The following is a 22,643-nucleotide window of genomic DNA, read 5'->3' as shown; positions in this document are numbered from 1 at the left end:
ACTTGACCATAACAGACAGAACACCTTCTTCCACATTGTTGATATGAGGTTCGAGCACTACAACGGGGGTGGACACATCTGCATCAACTGTTATCTTCAGGCTGGACTGGTAGTACACATGTCACTGCATCAGTTTCTACTGACCAAAATCCTCCAGCACCACATACTGCAATGGGAACACAGACAATGAGGGTGGCGTACTGGGTGGCAAAATGTAGTGTTTTTTGTCGAGTCTGGCTTGACCTTGTCATACAGTTATGGCAACAAACACATTCAGTGCCACTGCAGTGAACACAATCAGGCAAACAGTATTGCTGAACAGTACAACGGACATGGTGTGGGGGGACCATTGCTTATAACATGCAATCTCATCCCATACGTCTTGAGCGCAATATGAATAGCTACTGCTGCAACAGAGTTTCTACACCCCATGGCACTGCTCCTCCTGCAGGTCATTCTTCACGCCATATTTCTCCAAGTCAATACCTGGCTGCATATAGCAAGAGACATATACCTTTCTTCAAAGAACAATCGATATCACTGCCTCCCTGGCCTGCCAGTTTGCCCAATGTGTTACCCATTGAACATGACTGGGATACGGTTGGTGAGCAATTTGTTCATTCAGGTCCTCTTGCAGCCACAGTTGATGCTTTATGGATGCACTGATAAACCATGTGGAAAAGTATTCTCCAGTAGTATGTTCAGGCACTCTGATTCCATGTCAAGTATCTAGCAGCTCTGACTGCAGCACATGGTGGCACTACTCTGTACTGAATTTCCACAGTCACATGTACGTGCAGATCTGTAAATCTAATAATGTGTGTAGTGTCATGTCCGCAATTGGTGGAATAAATTTCAGTGTTATTACATCTCTCAATCTTGTTGTTTCCATTTCTCTGAACAATAGTGTATGACTACAATAACCTCCAACTGCAGTAACTTCTGTAGTCACATTACTGTCTCGCACACTGGTTTTCTTACCAACTAAATTGATATGTAGCAAGAGAAAATTTGTTGTTCTTTGTATTCATCCGAAACAAATTGAAGAGAGCTGTGTGTAATGAATCTTCCAGAGAAAGATGAGGCGCGCCTGAAGACTCTTAGCACAGCAGAGAAACATACTGCATCAATACTAATAACTCAACTTCTTAAACTTGATTTACCATTTTGTGCAATCCACTAAGACCAAACTGTTTCAACAGTAATTAGAACAATTTAAATGTAACTACCACAATTAACATTTTTAGAGAGCAGTACTATCTAAACTCAAAATATTTAATTTCATTCCGTGCATAATACAAATATTTGCGCATTCATGTTTTTTTTTCATTAAAATTTTCAATAATATATGACTCGATACTTCTATTTCTTTGACTTTGTTAGAATACATTGTGTAATTCCCTGCAAGACTGCCATAATGAGAATTGCTTTTGCATGTTTCCTTACAGCTTTTTTGGTCTGATGATGTCATTGTACTGAGATTTCAATGTAACACTACAGTAATACACTGCTACTAAAATATGTAAAAGAAATAATGTGTGGGCTGAGATAAACTGAACTGCTTAAGGGAACTGATACACAATGTTTGAAAACATTTTGTTTTCCAAATAAAAGAATCTCCGTAACACATATTCACGCTGCCTACAGATGGACTGTATAGTTCAACACTACCAGCATTAACTGTGGATATAGAAATGGACATAAATAGGTTTCTGTCTTTTGGTCATATATTGATTATTTAAAATCAGTTTATCTTGGCTCACCCTGTATTTGTGAAACAGTCCAGTCAAAGTTAGGAATGTAAATATTGCCTACAATATGTAACAATGAAGCACATACATGCACACACATGGCTATACGTGTTAGAATAGCCAAAGAGTTAGTTACAGAATGTTAATATAACAGGAAAAGCAAGCATGAAATTGATTAGTATGTAAATCCTCTCATTCAAACCACTACTGTATCTGTGGTACTGAATATTACAAGCAATTCTTTTTCTTTCTTTGAGAAATTTGGTGCAGCACTTGCTCCTGAACCCACAGTTATGTTAGTAACTGTAAAACCAAATTGGCTACTACAAGGAAATGTTTCCACCAGTACCGTATGCCACTACTGATGTACGGGTATAAGTGTTTTTTGACTCTTGACACAGATGGGATTTTCCAGTCAACACATCTTGACTGTCAGTCCCATTTTTTTCTTTCTCATTTTGTGCCTGTCATTTAGCTGAAGATGTCTACATAACAGCTTTTTCTTTGGAAATGTTGAAGTTGGTGATATATATATATATATATATGAGTTTACACATAGTAACTAAAAAAGGTGATACACTCAAAGAGAAACAATTTGTTCTTGTGAACAGAGGACCAAATCAATGAAATAATTTCACCAGCAATCCATGAAGAAGTTCAAAAATGTATATCTGCCAAGGAAGTTCGATATAAGAGTTCCACTGCTGGATGTGGTTACATCAAAGAGAGAATCTCTGAAAATGAATTGTGTATAACAGCTGCCATGGAAGAAGTCAATTAAAATTATTGTCAATAACAGCAGCTGAGCTGACAGCAATTCAACCTTTGTGGGAGCTCATATAGTCTGGGCAGAAAAGTCTGGGTGTAGTTATGACAAAAGACGTCTGTTACTACATTATGTAAGTGCACTTGAAATGTGTCTAAAATGTCTTCAATAGGGGAAGACAAAGTTTCAGTAACAACAAGGACAGCAGAAAGACACATTGCTGTTCATTAAAACTGCAGAAATAGTTATCACTGCTGTCCAAGGGCACACAGAAGAAATATGTAGTCAAATTTTAATGCAATCCCATATTTTTTGCCAGTTTCTGCAAGTAAAGTAATACATAAAGAATTCTACATGCCAAGCAGCAAACAGGTTAAAGAAATGTGCAATCTCTCCTGAATCCAACTTCCTTCGCCTTTAATCCTTCTGTCAGAAGAAGGGGATACTGGATTCTGAAAGGTTGCAGATTTCCATAACCTTTGTATGATTTTTTTCCTCGTCCCTCTGCTTGGCGAGTAGATTTTTTACCTATTCAATTATATTTTCAAAAATTTATTATTTTTGTTGACATCTCCTGCTACTAAGTTACACAAGATATTCACTAGGCCATCTTCCTGAGTAGAGGGCACTGAAAAACATTTTGTAGGATGAGACTGGGTGAAATAATTGTGAAGTTACATTACAGTAAGTCTTCTAGGTTCCTGAACTATACTGTACATAGCTAAGGCCTTAATAAATTGAACACCACTGCTTGACATGAAATTTTAAGATTAGAAGTGTAACTGTTACATCAAATATAGAAACAAAACTCTAAGGTTTGCTTTACAGGGAAAATATATGACATTGCTCTTACTTCCACTCTTAGCACAAGATACAAAAAACTGTAATAACAAAATGTAAAGAACGTCATTAAGAAGCATGTTTAAGTAAATATTGCTGTTCTACTCCACTACAGTGCCTGCAAATGCACCAATGAGACAAGTAATTTTTTTTTTTTTTCTTTTATGAAGAAATGAAGAAAATTAGTGGCAACGTGTGAGGCACGCAGACACATTATTTAAGGTATTGTAAAGTGAATGGAAATAGAGACACCACCGAGCTGTGATGGACATAAAGATAGTAGTTGGTTGATACTATGCACTTTCATTAACTACAGCAGCCATAGAGCAGGAACTATAGGCTGGACAGATCAATGACACGGACTTTGAAAGACACTGTCATAGGTTTTTAACAAATGTAGTAAGTAAAGCAGAAACACATACTTAAATAGTTAATGATACAACAGTGAGAAAACTTAACACTGTGGAAGAAATTAAAGAAAGAAATGGACCAAATGTAAGTTGCCAAACAGCATCACAGTCCTCAGTAAGAAATTACAACAGGAAGAGAGCAGTAACAGCAGCTACACACTACTTTTATCTACAGTTGTAAGTCCTATATCAGTACACAGCATATATAAATACAATGAATTTCATAGCAATTTTGTTTATGGAAGAAGCAAGCAAATCCAGCTGCCTGTCACCTTACACAGATTGCCTGGTGTCTCTTGTCTACATCTCTTATGACACAGATATGAAGCACAAATGATTTTGCAAAGTTTGTCATGTACCAATCCTACGAGCAGGCTCAGAAATTTTTTAAGAGAAACAGCAATTCAATCAGAATTCTTTTAAGCTGGATTAAACAGATTCTTTTCCTCAAGCTCAGTAAGCATGCTGAATGCCAGACAAGAGAGAAGTCACTGCATTCTTAACTTCATCTCAGAATACCACACAATCAAGGAATGAAGATCTGAACACCACTCCATGCACACTTTAACTCCTCTCGACAGAAATGCAACTTTAACCTCAAAGAGAAAAAAATAAAAATATACAAAATATGGCAACAAAAATTAATTTTGAAAAAAAGTTAAAAAATTATGGCTTCAGTTTAACAATTCTGAAAAATTGTACACATCTTCTGTTCACAAAAACAAGCAAAAACCAAAAATAAAATCTTTCCAGTCATTTTCAAGAAAATGAAAAGTTGAAAATTAAAAGTATAAGTCCTTACCTGCACCAAATTGGAAATCAGCATAGGAAGCATCGACAGTGGGAAACGTAATATGTTAAACAATGACAATGATACAAATGCCGTTTTCGAGTCCAGCACATTTTCTTCCTTTGAAAGTATGAATGACGCAAAGGAGACTAGAGATACCTAAACAGAGCAGACAAAAGTCAAATATCCTTTGGTATTTTCTGGCAATACATGAAGACTGATGTCTTTCTTTATCTTTTTCTAAAAATCTCATGGCCCTGTTTACAGATTTCTAGTCAAGTAATTTGACTCTAGTATTCTTCGCTCTCCAATTGCATGTACCAAATTTCCTGAGAATAAGAGTATGTTACAATGGACCAAAGGCTGACAGTAAACCACTCCTTTCTCACATGAAAATGAGAAATGGATCAGGACTATAATGTAAAAATCCACTGTTGATAATCGCCTGGGGAAAACGATGATCTCCTACACTGTTCTATAAAAACGATGAAATACATGGAGAAGTTGTTCCATTGTTTGCAAGTTCCCTTGTTCTACATCAATCAGAATTTTAATTGTGGATGGTATACTAAATTTTGGAAGCAAAAGGGGAGGGGGTAAAATTTCAATCTCTTTCAGTATGCCAGATGAAGCGCAAAATGTGTGAACTTGTTGGAATGTGATTTTAATTATTTAAGTTGTTATCTGGGAACCAGTAAATTATGCACACAAAACAGCTTACTGGAAGGAGCAGCAGTGCATTTCAATTTAGAATAATACGGGAGTAAGTGAAAGATTTCATTACGTAAGTATTAAGAATATTTATTACATATTATACAAGATATACACTGTGATGTAACCACTAGTGCAGCCACTGACCTTAGTTTAGCTTACATCACCTTTAAATGAATACAAGCATTTAACCTAATAAAACAGTTTTATACAGAGTAATACGTTGTTGGACTCTTCTGATATTACTAAGGTACAAAACTAATGTTGTGAATATTCCAACCATTACCCACATTTAACGAACCAATCCCTGTAAAGAATTATAGTACAGTACTCTATCAGAAAACCAACTAAAGAAGTTACAAATCTTTCCCACTTTACCAATCAAATCCTTAAGCACAAGCAAGTGTTACACATTACTACAACCTTCACATAACCATGAACACCCCCCTGTAACCAACATAAATGTGGGTGGTGTGAAACAATTCCAAGACATATTCAGTGCCATGAGAAATCAAAAAGAGAAAGAAAGATTGAAACAAAGAAAAAGCAAAGAGAAGCATAATGGTGGGGAAGGCCTACAACTAAGATTGGTTCAGGCTCACCTGTACGACAAACACTATTAACATAGGAAGCATGGTCAGGGGCATACGGATCATGTTGAACAGGGTTAGGCATACAAATGCCTTCTCAGGATCCAGAACATTTTTCTCATCCCACATAATGTATGTGGCAAAGGTTGTTAGGGATACCTAAAATGCATGTCATAAAAACATTTAATGAACATTATTCACATAATACTTGTGTAATTTATAGTAAACCTGAACCAATAACCACAACACACAAACATGTCCTTAAACTGTGAAATATTCTTTGGAGTTTTATTGCTGATGACTTACATTTGCAAATTTGACTATCTTTAATTGTTTATGGACCATTCACTGGCTCTCTTAGTTTGCTCACTTCAGAATAGTAATGCAAGAATTTATATACTCATAAGGACAAGTTTATGAATTGTTTAGCTTTAAAATTTCACCAAGTCTGCACAAGCTGTGGAAAAAGTTTCTCATTAATATTTGTTGAATTTCACCACACCTTCGGAGTAAATATATTTCCATATTGATTGTTGCTGCTGCTGTCATTCACTGTAACTGTTGCACTAAAAAAAAGAGATATCAGCATAAGATAATGTTAGAAGTGTCTTAAAACTTGCATGTATTGCTGTGTTATAAAAGTCAAATTACATAAATGATGGGAATAATTTCTATTTTCTGCATACGTAGGGTCAGCATTAACAAAGTTGCTGATGTGATATCTGAAACAATATCCAGTGTGCTATTTTGAGTCAAGGACAGATATTTCCTTCAAAATCATTAAAGCTGCGACTCTTTCATAAGCAGAGTTACAAAAGATCAATTCCAGTATTTCATTATTTAATCCATGACTAAAAAAAAACACAGCTAGCATAGTTTATCACTGCTAAAAGCAATAATTATCAATTGTTTTGTAACAATCAGTAAATCAATATTGTTTGCAATACCCCATCAACTATCTTCGTTTGGACTGACTACCTATGAAACAGAAAAACCATTTGTGGGAAGGGAGGGGGGGGGGGGGAGGGGGCAGTATATGTTACAATCTAGTATTAACAAAAACAAAATACAATTTCTAATGACAAAAGTGTACTTTGATAGTGTATAAATACTTTCACACAAATAAAAATGAAAACCTGGGCATCACTTAGAAAAAGGATCAAAACTGTTTATAGTTCCTTCATTGCAAGAGTCCTTTGCTGACATCAGTGATGACTGGATTCTGTCCCAATATTATAACTGTAAACCACATTCATTGCCTGTCATGATCCTTGGCATGAATATACTGGATTATCAGATTGTTCAAGAAATTCCTCACAAACATTAACTGTATGTTGTTTTGATCTCTGTCATCAAACCTGTAGCATACTTATTGTACATTTATGCACATTCAAGTTTACACTTCAAATCTCTTGACGAACTAACAGTCCAACTTCTGCAAATTCTCTAACAATGCTTATCACTATCAAAAGCATGGATTCTTTAAATTTCATTGCTTACAGTTAAGATAGTTGAGTACTATCTATCTGATTGGTGACCAGTTCTAAACTGAATCATCTGTAAAATTGTCGTTCACACAGAGTACTATCTTAATAAGCTTGCTTCAAAAGTTCGAACATTTTTGTGAATGTTTTCTCACTTCCATGCTTAATTTCATATAGCACTGTTGTTCCACATGACAAAAATTGCTGTAACATAGTAGCACCATTCATTTCAACAACAGCAACAAGTCTGAAACCCAATACTTTATTAACCATGTCAGAAAATGAAGTTATTGAAGAGAGAGTGACGAATACAATGCTGCAAACAGTATGTTACTAAAATACTTCTTTATCTCTTCAAAAAGTTTGGGCTCTTTTTAGCAGGTGCTATTCTCTTGAATATTATAATTGGCAGAATCTCTCAAGCATTTCACACTGTCCATTGAATAGAAAGTACATCGAGGTGAGGATATGTTGGAATAAGTCTGAAAGGTCCCCATTCAGGTTCTCGCTAATGAGCAACGACAATTCCTGCAATGGTACGCTAGTAAAAAGTGAGACTACGTCAAAACTTATTAGTATATCTGATAGTGGAAGTCTCAAGACTTCGAGGAGAGAGCATTCCAGTCATCAGATTTGAAACCTGTGTGTTTTTGGCAATATGTGGACGACACTTTTGTTATCTGGCTTCACGGCAGTGCAAAGCTGAATGTGTTTCTTGAGCATCTTAACTCGCTTCATCCCAGCATCAAGTTCACTATGGAGATGGAGAAAAACAGCAAACTCCCATTCCTGGACATGTTGGTATGGAGAAAAGAAGATGGCACATTAGGTCACGCAGTGTACCGTAAACCAACACACACAGACTTATACTTACAGGCCACCAGCTGTCACCATCCTACACAACAAAGTGGCATACTTAGGATGTTGGTTCACAGAGCATGAGCCACATCAGACTGACAGCTTATCCAATGAGCTACTCGATCTGCGTACCACTTTCCAACAAAATGGATATTCCGAACAGGAGAATCGCCGTGCCTTACACCCAGAGCGGGTTACCCAACGGGAGGAACTGAAGAAGGCAAAGAACAAAGGGGAATGGTCAGCTTGCCATACTTCAGCAGTGACTCTTCAAAAATAGGAAGATTACTGAAGTAGTATACAGTTAGATGTGTCTTTCGTCCGCCGGCAAAACTCAGAGCTTCCTTGTAGCTGCGGCAGTCAAACATCGGACAAACTTGTCGCATTGTAGAAGAGAGATGTACTGAACACCAATACTACACTCGTCTGGAGCAGCCAGAGAAGTCTGCAGTGGCCGAGCATTGTCTCAGTACAGGCCATTCTATGAATTATCAACACCAAAATTCTCGCGTTGACAAGTTCGTACTGGCACAGTGTTATCAAGGAAGCAGCAGAATACGTAGCTTGACGAATCTTGTAAACAGACACACGGACTTTCAGCTCAGTACTGCTTGGGATCCAGCAGTGGCCATATTGAAGTCGCATCGAGCAGAGAGGAGTACTATTGGTAACACGACGGATGAAGATTCCCCAGCAAAATAAGTATTTTGTTCACAACGGGAGGATGGTTGCGCGCCAATGCAGACATGCAATTTTGCTTGCGACTTCTGACAGAGGTCGCTGGGGTGGCCGATGGCAGCGCAGACCAGCAGCGGCAGGCTCCGCGCATGTGCTGAAGTCTTTGGTTCTTCGTCTTGCAGGTGGCGTTGCTGTCCTTCCAGCTATCAGTTGATATCGCCACTATTGGCCATCGAATTTGGTGCCTCCAGGCATGCGCGCTTCCTGCCTAAGACTGGCATAAATAGGGGGGCTATAGTCATGCCTTAGCAGTGTGTTCGTCGCACCTGAAAATGTTGACCAGTTGCGCTGATGAAATATTGTGGAGTTTTCACTGTGACATCAGATGTCTCGCTCGAGAACCATATATACAGTATTAGAGTGGTCTTACAGTTTCTATTCCACAAAGCGTTTCTACAAAAAGAGCTGTACATACCTTCATTAAAAACAGATACAGATAAAAAAACTCAAAACTTTTTTGACTTGGTAAGTAATATTAAGAGCATCTTACCGAATTGTGCGTAAAATTCTATTAAAAATTTTAATAATTGTGGTGCTGCTGATGTGCTTTAATGGGTCAAAAACACACATTACTGCTATTATTGATTCACTTCAGAAAAAAACATTATCCCTTTTAAGAAAACATTGAACACCGCTTTCCAAATGCTGCTGGAACTGTAAGTGGTAATATGTAACAGATCATTCCACTCCCACAATGTTCTGCTTCATACCAGCCATTATGGAACAGAATCCACTGATTAATGGATCAGTGAATGAGTAAATCAGTGAAGAAGAAGACCCTTTGAATCTACTGTACAATCTTTGCATGTACACACAATCCTTAATTCTCTCTGTTCACATTTGCAAGAAGTTTCAATTTAATTCTGCACCAGCATGCTGTTAAAAGGTTTTCACAAGTGATACACTTTTCATAAAGCTATAACAATTGACAATTATCTTGACAGCAAGGTAAATACAAAGAACCTCAAGCTTTACTTTTACACATTTCCACACCTACCACTTCATTTCTGTTCATTTGAGAAAATTTATCCACTATCTACCATATAATTTTATGTCAAGCAAAAGTATGCAATAGCATATGCCCAAACCATGTGAATGCCTGAAAAACTTTCTGTATTCAGCAAGTACTTTTAAATTTTGAATCCTTTTCCCTGAATATAAATGTAAAAGGAACGTTAAGTTAGAAGAAAAAATAAATAAATAAAAAAAAAAGAAAAAGAAAAATCAAGTATTAGAAAATTTATCTGATGTTATATATAAATTAAATATGTTTGTTGCCTTACCAAGAAAGGAGCACAGGACCATATAAATGATGTTATTGCATTGAGATATGCCAATTGCTTCAGTACTTTGATTTCTTTGTTTCTTATTCTTGAAACCTCTTGTTCAAATGATGGCTCCCAAGCATACAGTTTTAAAACTTTCATCCCATTTAGGACTTCATTCATAAGTTTTACCCTTTCATCTTTATATTTCATTTGACGCATTTGAAGTGTTTTTACTCTATTTGCTACATAGGCATTAAGTGGTATCATGATTATCATGACTGCGAGACCAGCAAGCACGGATGGACCTGTATTCAGAAACCAAATATGTTTAAATTTAATGTTTATAAAAATTACTGGTTTACAACAGTAATGAAACCTAGATGGGAAAAAGTACACACAGACACACAGATCAAGATAACCTGTGATCTTAGTAGATTAAACACTATTACCATTTACCATTAATTACCATAGTTATACCATTAACCAGTCAAGACTGGCTAGACTGCTTCAGTTTTACACAATTAAGTTTACAGATGCATTATAATACAAGAACAAATTAGCCTTAAGTATAGTGTAACACTTAATGACAGAGTGTGAGCACATTTTAGCAAGTACATGTTCACCTCATTTCTGAATTTTTAGGCAGTCCAAGTTGCCATTTCACTGACAAAGAAGCAATTTAAACTGTATAGGGGTTTTTCATGCACATTTTGTGACATCTTTTCTCAAAATTTCACCAATTCTGAACATTTTAACAGCCACTGTTGGAAAACAGTTTGGGAAGTCTCTTTTCCGTACTGTGCATATTATAATTGTGAACATATTATCTTTCACATACATGAGGCAAGTGAAGACAATGACAAAATTGTCATCACTCTTAGATGTGTGTAGCAGTAGTAGTATTTTATTGCAGCCTGTCGTGTGACCTCATAGTAACAGACTATAGCTGATATGGCTATGGAACAGTGAATAATATACTGTAAAGTTATTCACATCTCACAATACACCCACACATGAAAGAACGTGAGTGTAACTTCTCAGTAACAATGAGGTCTTTAGAGTGACTGGCTGAAGAAATTCAAAATGAGTTGAGTAAGTTATTCGTAAATTAACCAGAAAAGAGTTATGGAAACTTCCATTTCATTGGATCACTCCTCAGGGTACCATATTTCAGCTATTTATTTTACAAACACATTAAATCATTTGGTACACTAAGTTACAAAACCTTGAAAGCTGTTTAATTTGCTGAAAATATATGTATAACCATTAGAGATTCAAATCAGAAATGAATAATGATGCACACAATGTGTCAGTGGAAATGAGTTAATGGCTCACAGCTAATATTCTGACTCCACTGAAATGTAACACAAAATAGTTTCTGACATGATTCTGTTTGGGGTTACATTACTCCATCACAATGACTGTATTGTAAAGTTGTAAAGGCAGTGAATGACACCAAATTTTCAGAGAAAAGTAGATGGAAATCTCACATGGAAGGTGGATGTATCAGCAGTTGACTGCAACTACATTTAAAAGTGAAGTATTTTACACCAGCATTTGATATAGTGAAATGGTCTTATATCACATAGTTCCATTCTGTCCTGCACAAACTGTAGCATGGGGGAGGGGAGGTGGCAGGTAAATAAGCCAGAAAGAATATTCTTGCTATGAAAGTGCATTGTCCAAGACAAATGTGTTATGTCACCAACTTTGTGTAAGCCATGTAACTGATTGATTTTTCTCAGTTAATAACAAGAGTACAATACAAGTGATATTGTTTTTGTGAAGATAGCACAGGAATTTTACCTGGTGCAGTCATTCACAATTGGATGGTAAATGTGACATGCACAAGCTGCACAGACAGTAGGTAGTCCCAACAAAGTTTGTGTAGTGGTTAAATATGAGACTTATAAACAGGAGTAATTATTGCAACATACATGTCTAGTCCTCTTGTTTTACTTTTTGCTATGGATATACAGGGTGGTCGCAAATCCCAGTTACAAACTTCTACAACATGTAGAGGGTAGTGAGTAGGTAACATTTTGAATACAAACCCATGTCCAAAAACTTATCGTTTCCATTCTACAACAATTTCAATGCAGATGATTATCTCATCCACACTCACATGAGAAATGTACTTAGGCGTGACCCAGTACAATTGTTGCAATCCATTTGAAAAGAATACTGACTCATTCCGTTATTACTTACGCATTTGCATTACAACACACACCTTATGGTTTACGTAAGTCGACAACAACAAGAAACCATCATCTACGGCACCAGCCGCAAAGTACCAATGCCTTACAACAGCGGCTCAATGTGACGACCACCAGCGTTGTTACTCACATTGTACCTCTGAAGCATGTTCTGGTACACTCTCTCTCTCTATGAAGCATGTTCCGGTACACTCTCTCTCTCTATGAAGCATGTTCCGGTACACTCTCTCTCTCTATGAAGCATGTTCCGGTACACTCTCTCTCTCTATGAAGCATGTTCCGGTACACTCTCTCTCTCTATGAAGCATGTTCCGGTACACTCTCTCTCTCTATGAAGCATGTTCCGGTACACTCTCTCTCTCTCTATGAAGCATGTTCCGGTACACTCACTCTCTCTCTATGAAGCATGTTCCGGTACACTCACTCTCTCTCTATGAAGCATGTTCCGGTACACTCACTCTCTCTATGAAGCATGTTCCGGTACACTCACTCTCTCTCTATGAAGCATGTTCCGGTACACTCACTCTCTCTATGAAGCATGTTCTGGTACACTCTCTCTATGAAGCATGTTCTGGTACACTCTCTCTCTATGAAGCATGTTCTGGTACACTCTCTCTCTATGAAGCATGTTCTGGTACACTCTCTCTATGAAGCATGTTCTGGTACACTCTCTCTATGAAGCATGTTCTGGTACACTCTCTCTATGAAGCATGTTCTGGTACACTCTCTCTATGAAGCATGTTCTGGTACACTCTCTCTATGAAGCATGTTCTGGTACACTCTCTCTATGAAGCATGTTCTGGTACACTCTCTCTATGAAGCATGTTCTGGTACACTCTCTCTATGAAGCATGTTCTGGTACACTCTCTCTATCGCACCTGGTGTGTCTTCAATGTCTTGTGCAGCGGCCAGAGCTCGTACCAGCAGATCTTCCTCTGTCTCTACAGGAGCCTCATAAATTAAGCTCTTAATACGACTCCACTAGATGTAATCCATAAGGGTTAAATCCGGCGACCATGCCAGCCATGTGGTTGGACCACCATCCATCTTTTACCATATCATCTATGGAGATGTCTCCAGACAGCCAGTGAAAAGTGAGGTGGTACTCCATCATGCTGAAACAACATTTCCTGATGGACATTCAATGGCACAGCTTCCGAGAATGGGTCCATTAGGTGTTGTAGGAAGACAAAGTATGAAGGACCCGTGAGCCTGTATGGAAGAAGGTATGGTCCAATCACATGACCATCCAGAATACCTGCCCAAACATTAATTACAAACCTGCCTTGAAATCCCTGAACATATGTGGCATGAGGGTTTCATCCGCCCAGACATGGCTATTTCGAGCATTCAGAACACAATCCCTTGTGAACCTACATTCATCTGTGAAGATAACTTTATGTGGAAACAGGGACGCGTCGACGTAATGATGCAGGAACCATGTGCGAAAGGCGACATGTGGAAAGTCTGCTGGACCCATAGTGTGTACCCTTTGCAAGTGGTACGGATGTAATTGTTGATCATGCAGGACGTCCTAGATGGTACTGTGACTAACAGCCATTGCACATGCAATTGTTCGCGAACTCATGGATGCGCTATCTTCAATGCAACAGAGTACACCACCTTCAAATTCGGGAGTGCGGCATCGCTGTGGAGCATCACAGTTCTTCCTACTCACGGTGAAGGTAAGTGTTCCTCATAGACACAGTATAACTTGGACAAACAGTTTGTGCGATGGGATGTGATATGGAAAACTTTCGTGATACAGTCAACTAGCACGTCTTACGTTACCTCCGGCTTCAGCATACACAAGGAGCATGTATGTGTATTCCGAAAACGTGTACTGAACCATGTTTCCTCTATCGGGGATGCACAGCTATTGACTCAGTCTCACAGCAAAGCAGACAGTAAGTGACATATGGGGATCGTTTGACGTAGTGCACGTTGTTGTGTAATCCTGTTGCATACCAATACAGGGAACTCTCAGACATTTCTCTTGCATTAGCAAATGTTGACGAGGTACACATCTGAAGTGAAACTGTCATAGAATGGAAACGATACTATCCGATCCCGGACACGGGTTCCTATTCGAAGTGTTACATATTCACTACCCTCTACATGTCCTAGAAATTTGTAACAGGAATTTCTGACCACTCTGTATAGTACTAGCAGGATATTACAGGAAATAAAATTTTAATTCCACATTAACACATTATGTATGGTGGTTACATGGGTTGCTGTTTGTACACAACCATAAGGCCAATACTTGATTGGAATGTGATCAGCCTCTCAGCCTTGCTCAGAAAGCATCTATCACTGATAAAAGCTAAACATGAAACTTGCATATGGATTATGGCAATATTTAATAAAAGAAATTTATGACGATTTTTTTAACCTGTTTTTAAATGCTAATTTTGTTCCAGTCTATTGTACTCATGTTTTGGAAGGTTTGTTTTGTTTAAATACACTGTAGGTAATAACTTACAGTGCCACACTTACTAGATGCTACATCTCCCATCCATCCCATTCCCACGAGTGCAGATTTGGAAGACATACATCATTTTCCAGAACTCCATAAATTTACTATTCAGTGTTAAGACATCAAAATGTTTTAACAAGGAAACAATGTGAAACAAGTTGGGTGTGCATTTTAGTCAATAACAGATCTTCAGAAAACCTTTTACAGATGTAGGTAACCTTGGTATGATATGATGTAATAAGATGGGTATCACTGTTTGAAGTAATAGAACACATTATTATAGGCAATGTCCAATGTATTATTCCACATTTTTGAAACTATTATGGTGTTATCTAAACAGAAATAACAACAGCAACAGCTAATGTCCAAACCAAGAACACGCAGTCAACTTCACATGACGAAAGGTAACATCTCTGAATAAAGTATGAAGTACAACTGTAGTCCTCTAACAGCTGAGGCTGTGAATAGCTCTGTCCACACGAAATGCAGGACAAGAATAATTCCCTGAGAAATATATGCTAGCTCTCTTTACCACTTATAGTCTGCCACAATTAATTACTATAATACATTTTCATACCTTTAAAAACATTGTCGCAAGAAGTAATGACTATATATTCTCGTGCTTTTTACCGACGTCACACTCACCAGCAACAATATTCGGAAAGTGATTCCAACCTCATATGCATTATCCATGAAGTAGGATCACACTACTAAATACTGCTTCTATACCTGCGCTAGTCTTGGGAAGGGGGGGGGGGGGAGGGGGGGGGAGGGGGAGGGGGAGACTTTATTTCTAACATTAGGTTGTGTTTGTATGAATATCTAGTGTATTAGTGTTGTTTGGGGGAAGAGACCAAACAGCGAGGTCATCGGTCTCATCGGATTAGAGAAGGATGGGGAAGGAAATCGGTCATGCCCTTTCAAAGGAACCTCCCAGCCTTTGCCTGGAGCAATTTAGGGAAATCATTGAAAACCTAAATCAGGATGGCCGAATGCAGGATTGAACCATCGTCCTCCCGAATGCGAGTCCAGTGTGCTAACCACTGCGCCACCTCGCTCTGTCTATGAATATACGGATTTTATATTTTTGACAGCTGAGGTTGCACAAACACCAATAGCTTAAATTTGAAGTTAACAGAAGGCATTACACACAACTATCAGTATTTACATTTATTGATTTTCATACATGGCAATTATATTATTTGACTTATGTAATTTGACTTATTTATTTTATTTATTTATGTAGCTTGATTTCATTTATGTAATTTGATTGAAGTTTTCTCTGGCCCTTTGCTCACCTTCTTAACAGTTCTGAAAACTGAAAATTAAGGTTAAGCTTTTTCCTACCTAAATTAAAGAATCTTCATACCTACTGTATAAGCTCTCTCTCAAATGTTTTTGTTGGTGTGTTTCTGTAAAGATTAAATGTAGTCCTCAAGCAATGAACATGGAGAAATTTCTCTCACTCTTTGCCAAGTGTTGTCTATGACATAGTTCTGCATTGTAAGTACAATCCAGGCATTCTCTAAACAGAAAGTGACTGCGTTCCATCGGTCACAGTAGATGTCAGAGCGGCACATCATTGACAATATATACACAATGCTTATGATCTTGTGTCCATCTAGAACCTTCTCCACAAAACAACTGAAATCTGAAACTGCAGAAAAACTTTTTTTTTCCTTTCTTTCTAGCACTTTTCTTTTCTGCAGTGTTTCTTACATTTTATAACTATTTCAGTAATTGCATAAATAGTAAAACCTTCACTTCCCTTGTGGTTTTCTTACTTTTTTTTACTTCATCTTAAAGCATTTGTTATTAAATATCATTACTGTAATTTTTGTTATTTTTCATGTCAGTCCTGGAAAAGGACAGTCCAAAGAATGCGTATAACGTTTCTGAAATTGCGTTCACGTTCTTGCTTTTTCCTCAGTAGCAATATGATCCTATCTTATTATGGTTTGTCACATATCTTTTTCCACACTGCCCATGTGTAATAGAACTTCAAGCAGCCAAGAAGGCACGCGAGTTTTCTAATGAACAAGATTCAAGGAAACTTGCATGAGTGTCAGAGACTGACCGTTTGATTTCTTGCAATTTAGACAAATCCAAATAAGTAATGGAGATCTTTATTAGTGTCTATATCTAGTCAATTTAGATGTGTGTATACAGAGAAAATGAACTGTTTGCTTACCTAAGATATCCCAGAGAAAATACAGGGCTAGTGCGATCTGTAAAGGAGCAGACCAAATCATATTCAGATAGGTGGTAAGATCCATTAGTTTCTGGGCATCCACTGACATCAAATTAACAATTTCTCCAACTGTTGATTCCTTTCTTGCCGAGTTTGACATACGAAGTGCCTTTAAACAAAAAAATAAATCAATAAATGAGAACATAACATTTGTGAAGATACAAAAGAGAAAGAGAGCGTATATGCTTACTTTCACTAGCAAAAGAACAAGAGCTCTCAAGATAATTTGAACAGTTTTATATAAGATTGATACTACACATAATTGAAGCCTGCAGTTGCTTAAACTGCAAGCTCCACCAGTGCTCCATGTGCCTTAAGTAGTCGCCGCCTCCTCTGAATGGGAGAGGCTTCCACATCTTTATCACACCAAATTCTTCCTGGAGTATTTTCTCATATCAATTTCTGAAGTGATCTTCAGTATCCTTTCATATTTTCATGTCTTAAGTATTTAATGAACAAAAATCCTGCTTGCCACTATCTGTAAGATATTGTAATTCTCTTGCAAAGTATAAAAAATATGATGGCTTTTCTGAGCCTACACAACTTTTTGACTCCAAACAGCTGTAGTTACTGTTGTTTTACTGTGTATTAACTATCATGGACTTTTGTTTGCATGAGCAGGCAGTCAGTCAGCTAATCTACGGATCATAAACAAAATGAACATTAGAAGTTAACTGGCATCCATTTTCTTCCACTCACTCTGATGGAAGATTAACGAACTTGCCGGCCTGCGGCTACATGCATTTGAAAGTATGTGTTTTTTACTTTCTATTTTCATTATTTTTGTAAATTGGTGTTTCTCATAGTGAGTTTATGTAATTTCTAAGGGGAAATATGCAAGTACATATAAAATTTGATGATGTGGAAGATATTTTTGTATTGTCCATGACAGGGTTCATATAATGCTAAAGCTGAACTAAAACCACCCACTCCTCTAGCTGTCCGCCTGGTCTCCACATATGGATGAATAAAATTTCAGTATTTACAATAACATCAATATTAAAAGTACAGTGCACCAGTAGAAACTTTGTTTCTTCACAGGACTTAAATTCTACTTTAACTCACTTTTTCATGGCAAACATCTGTTCTTAAAGAAAGGACGATTTGTGCAACAACATAAAAAACAAAATAGTTGCTTCTTACTTTTCTGTAAACTGCTGCTATCACTGCAGTTCTGACACGGAGTCCAACGATGAACATACGATGAAAGTACTGTGCCAGCACCAGTGTTTGCACTGCTGCTGTTCCAAACATAAGACCTGCGTAAGTGTATCCCTTCCACATAGGCTCATTTCCTTCCACGAAGGAGATGAGCAACCTGAGAACATATCAAGCAGAATGGGTGAGAAAGTTTAGGTTTACAAATATTTCACATAACACTAACTTTCAAAACACTGCTGTAAAAATTTAAACATTACGAGTTACAAACTAATCCAAACTGTGTGTTGTCAGGTAGTAAGTCATGGAGGATCACACTGAAAGTTTAAAAAATGATTGCTGAGACTGTGTTACTACAGTTCTAAATCAAATTAAAATTATTTGTTACATTATTCTGAACACCTTTGTGGTTCGTTCCTCAACTTACAGCTCTGAACATTATATATAAACTGTTAGACAGTGCATTGTCCCAATGAAGTTGCAGCTTACGGGCAACCTTAAATCCTTATTTATAAACACTGACTATTTTACCCAAAATAAGCTTTGCAGAAATACATAACAGTGGCCTAGTCAAATCCAAGGATACAGCTACAATCTTAAATACTAAAAATAACATTGTTCAGATCAAATGAAAGATCACAGTAACCATTTTCATTGTGAAAATAAGAATTTTTTGTAAGTGAAAACACAGTTTTTATATTAGCCAAAATCAATATTTTTATTTTGAAACAGCAAAACACCAACAATTTTGAAAGCTTACACTTTGTGGCAGTTTCCTGTTCTCACTAACTTGTGCCTTGGGATGTCAATATTTGCCTTATGTCTGGTACTGTTTTGTGATCTGCTTCCACAGCAACACGTTCTTCAATAATGTTAGTGACAAAGAGTGCCGAGATATAATTATAAAGAGTCACAACTGTTTTGTTCCAAGCCTGTTAAAAGTAAGGTAACAATGCTCCATGGGGGCAGCATTTAATATTATATGGACATGTTTTATGAGAGGCATCTACATCTACATCTACATCTACATGACTACTCTGCAATTCACATTTAAGTGCTTGGCAGAGGGTTCATCGAACCATAATCATACTATCTCTCTACTATTCCACTCCCGAACAGCAAGCGGGAAAAACGAACACCTAAACCTTTCTGTTCGAGCTCTGATTTCTCTTATTTTATTTTGATGATCATTCCTACCTATGTAGGTTGGGCTCAACAAAATATTTTCGCATTCGGAAGAGAAAGTTGGTGACTGAAATTTCGTAAAAAGGTCTCGCCGCGACAAAAAACGTCTATGCTGTAATGACTTCCATCCCAACTCGTGTATCATATCTGCCACACTCTCTCCCCTATAACGCGATAATAGAAAACGAGCTGCCCTTTTTTGCACCCTTTCGATGTCCTCCGTCAATCCCACCTGGTAAGGATCCCACACCGCGCAGCAATATTCTAACAGAGGACGAACGAGTGGAGTGTAAGCTGTCTCTTTAGTGGACTTGTTGCATCTTCTAAGTGTCCTGCCAATGAAACACAACCTTTGGCTCGCCTTCCCGACAATATTATCTATGTGGTCCTTCCAACTGAAGTTGTTCGTAATTTTAACACCCAGGTACTTACTTGAATTGACAGCCTTGAGAATTGTACTATTTATCGAGTAATCGAATTCCAACGGATTTCTTTTGGAACTCATGTGGATCATCTCACACTTTTCGTTATTTAGCGTCAACTGCCACCTGACACACCATACAGCAATCTTTTCTAAATCGCTTTGCAGCTGATACTGGTCTTCGGATGGCCTTACTAGACGGTAAATTACAGCATCATCTGCGAACAGTCTAAGAGAACTGCTCAGATTGTCACCCAGGTCAATTTTATAGATCAGGAACAGTAGAGGTCCCAGGACGCTTCCCTGGGGAACACCTGATATCACTTCAGTTTTACTTGATGATTTGCCGTCTATTACTACGAACTGCGACAAATGTCATCTACGTAACCCATATGAGACATGTCACTGAAAGACCCAAAATATGTCGTACATAGATAATTACTACTATACACATCTCTCAGGTTCTACATGTGGTGGGATACCACTACGATCTTTTAGCAAATTCTATGGTATGTTCTTCCCAGTCCAATTAGGCAATTAGGCATCTATATGAATTCGTCAGTCTGAAACTGCGAGAAGCTGTTGGGTGTTGTCTGAATTACAAACAAGTATGTTGGCTGCAAAACAATTAAATGCAGTGCGAAGTGTTTCACATGTACTCTTATCAAGGGATATAAAAATGCGTGGCACACAATGGGACATGTCACATGTCACTGATAGCCACAACAGTGGCAACAAATGGACCAGAGAGAGTCCTGCAGAACAGTAGTACTAATTTTTACTAAGGGGTATGCTTATTTCACCTGAGAAACTTTCTTCAGTTGTTGGAGTAAGAGGAAATTACTCCTAATGTAGATATATGTAAACAACAAAACTCAAATTTTGGAACATGTTAAAAGAAATGTATCAAGTGTGTTGCTTAGATTCTTTTGGCAGGATTTATTCCACAAACCATTTGTGTTTAGAGACAAGTCCTGCACTGTGGCTTTTGCTCAAACAATACATGTGGCACCATTGTCTTATTTTTCAAAATCTGGTAAAGTATTATCAACAATTACCAGAAACTTCAACTATTGCGCATCCTTGATACCTGCTCTGTTCATTACCATTGCCTGCCATCATCTAATATATATAGTCCGATGATCATGACTTTTGATCAAAATGGGTTACCACTGCCAACAAATATTTTAATCAAGACTATTTTTAATTCAATTTTAAAACAGCAAGTAATGTTTTTTACATGTGCTATCTGTCTGCTTATGTTATATGAGCCTCAACCAAAGTGCAGCTGACAATGTGACACCACAGTAGCACACATGACAAATGTCTAATAAACATTTTTAATTGCAATGTAGTATACTTTCAAACTGTTTGAAATTATGTTTACAGCTTAATCACCATTTTTAATAAAAGCATATGTATTTTATGAAAAAGATTCATAATTTCTGAAAATGATTCATAATTTCTGATAACTGGTATCTAATTATGTTAGATGTATGGTTTCAAAATGAACTTTGTTGCACCATTATATGGATTACATTAACATGTAGATAACTGAAAAGCAAACTTACTTCAATATCTGGGGATTCGCAAACATGAGAACATCTTGTACGAATTTGAGGCATGCACCAAAAATAAATGTAGGACCAAATGCCTTGCAAATAGCTGGTAGGATAGACGCCTGGTATTTCTTTTTAGAAGATTGTGTTCCCACAAAGTCAACACTAGCAGCATTTTTGTGAAATGATGCTTTGGGAGCACGAGCACTGGAACAACAAAAAGATTGTTTTACACAAAACTCCAAGAATAATATCAAAACAAAGACGATCACACTCACACACACACACACACACACACACACACACACACACACACACACACACACACACACACACACACACACTGCAAGGGTGGGAGTATCCATCTGTTTACTAAAGGCAGCATGCACATCTCTCTCACCCTCACAATAGGTAAATGTAGCACTTTCATCCTACATCCATAAAAATTATTTCTGCAACCTGATTAGGACAGTGTTAATTTGCAGTCCACTTCATGTCTCACTGTCAGACTGTGTTTTCGAAAAGCAGTGTCAGGAACTACCTAAGCAAACCTTAGCAGAGGCACATGCAATGCTGGATTCTTAATCTAATGGGCAGGTGGCCTTTGCTGCTATGTCCTAGGAACCGTTCTGCATGCATCATTAAATTACAGTACCGATAAATGTAATATTAGAAAGACCTGGAGAAATAAAAAGAGTCAGCAAGAGCAAATGGTTGTTAAATATGTAGATGATACACTGAGCAGTTGACGAGAGACAAACAAGGTTTTGACAACTGTGCCACGGCCTTTGAAACACTGAAAAATTACCATTCTTGTCATCCTGCTGATGTGTGTGTATTAACTGTTCAGCAATGCAAACTATATAAAAAAAAATGTGTCTTTCCTTACACTGAATGAATGATGCCATGGGGAAAGACTCTTAATTTTGTTCAGGAGAATGCAATTTTCCATTCAGGCAAGCTGACAGATTTTCTATGTCCCCCTAAATCACTTGTGCAAGTAACACAATGATTCCTTCGAAAAGGATACGAATAATTTTCTTCCCCAATCTGAATGGGTGTTCCTCGTCACAGGTGGGGCGTTAAATTTTAGTCTTCCTTCAAGTTTCCACACACTGGTGTTTATAACACTTATTGATTTAGTCATTCATAAAACACAGCATATATT

At 37.5% G+C, this 22,643-nt stretch overlaps 1 protein-coding gene across 4 annotated transcripts in view; it reads right to left on the bottom strand.

Annotated features, from left to right (window-relative positions):
* The window catches only part of LOC126277931 (multidrug resistance-associated protein 1), a 342,566-nt gene that overhangs the window by 111,952 nt on the left and 207,971 nt on the right, over nucleotides 1-22,643 (bottom strand). For 2 of the 4 annotated variants that reach the window (XM_049977512.1, XM_049977511.1), the window contains exons 9-13: nucleotides 21,488-21,682; nucleotides 18,296-18,470; nucleotides 17,093-17,261; nucleotides 10,222-10,511; nucleotides 4,570-4,716 (exon numbers count right to left, since the gene is read on the bottom strand). In XM_049977512.1, the coding sequence (XP_049833469.1) occupies nucleotides 4,570-4,716; nucleotides 10,222-10,511; nucleotides 17,093-17,261; nucleotides 18,296-18,470; nucleotides 21,488-21,682 (976 nt within the window). Of the gene's footprint in view, nucleotides 1-4,569; nucleotides 4,717-5,870; nucleotides 6,018-10,221; nucleotides 10,512-17,092; nucleotides 17,262-18,295; nucleotides 18,471-21,487; nucleotides 21,683-22,643 lie in introns of all 4 variants that reach the window. The other 2 variants (XM_049977509.1, XM_049977510.1) reach the window with 1 other exon arrangement.

The sequence above is a fragment of the Schistocerca gregaria genome, chromosome 6 (assembly GCF_023897955.1).
Source record: "Schistocerca gregaria isolate iqSchGreg1 chromosome 6, iqSchGreg1.2, whole genome shotgun sequence".
NCBI classification, from domain to species: domain Eukaryota; kingdom Metazoa; phylum Arthropoda; class Insecta; order Orthoptera; family Acrididae; genus Schistocerca; species Schistocerca gregaria.
The sequence above is the reverse complement of the archived record's forward strand: the minus strand, read 5'-3'. Positions and strand labels throughout refer to the sequence as shown.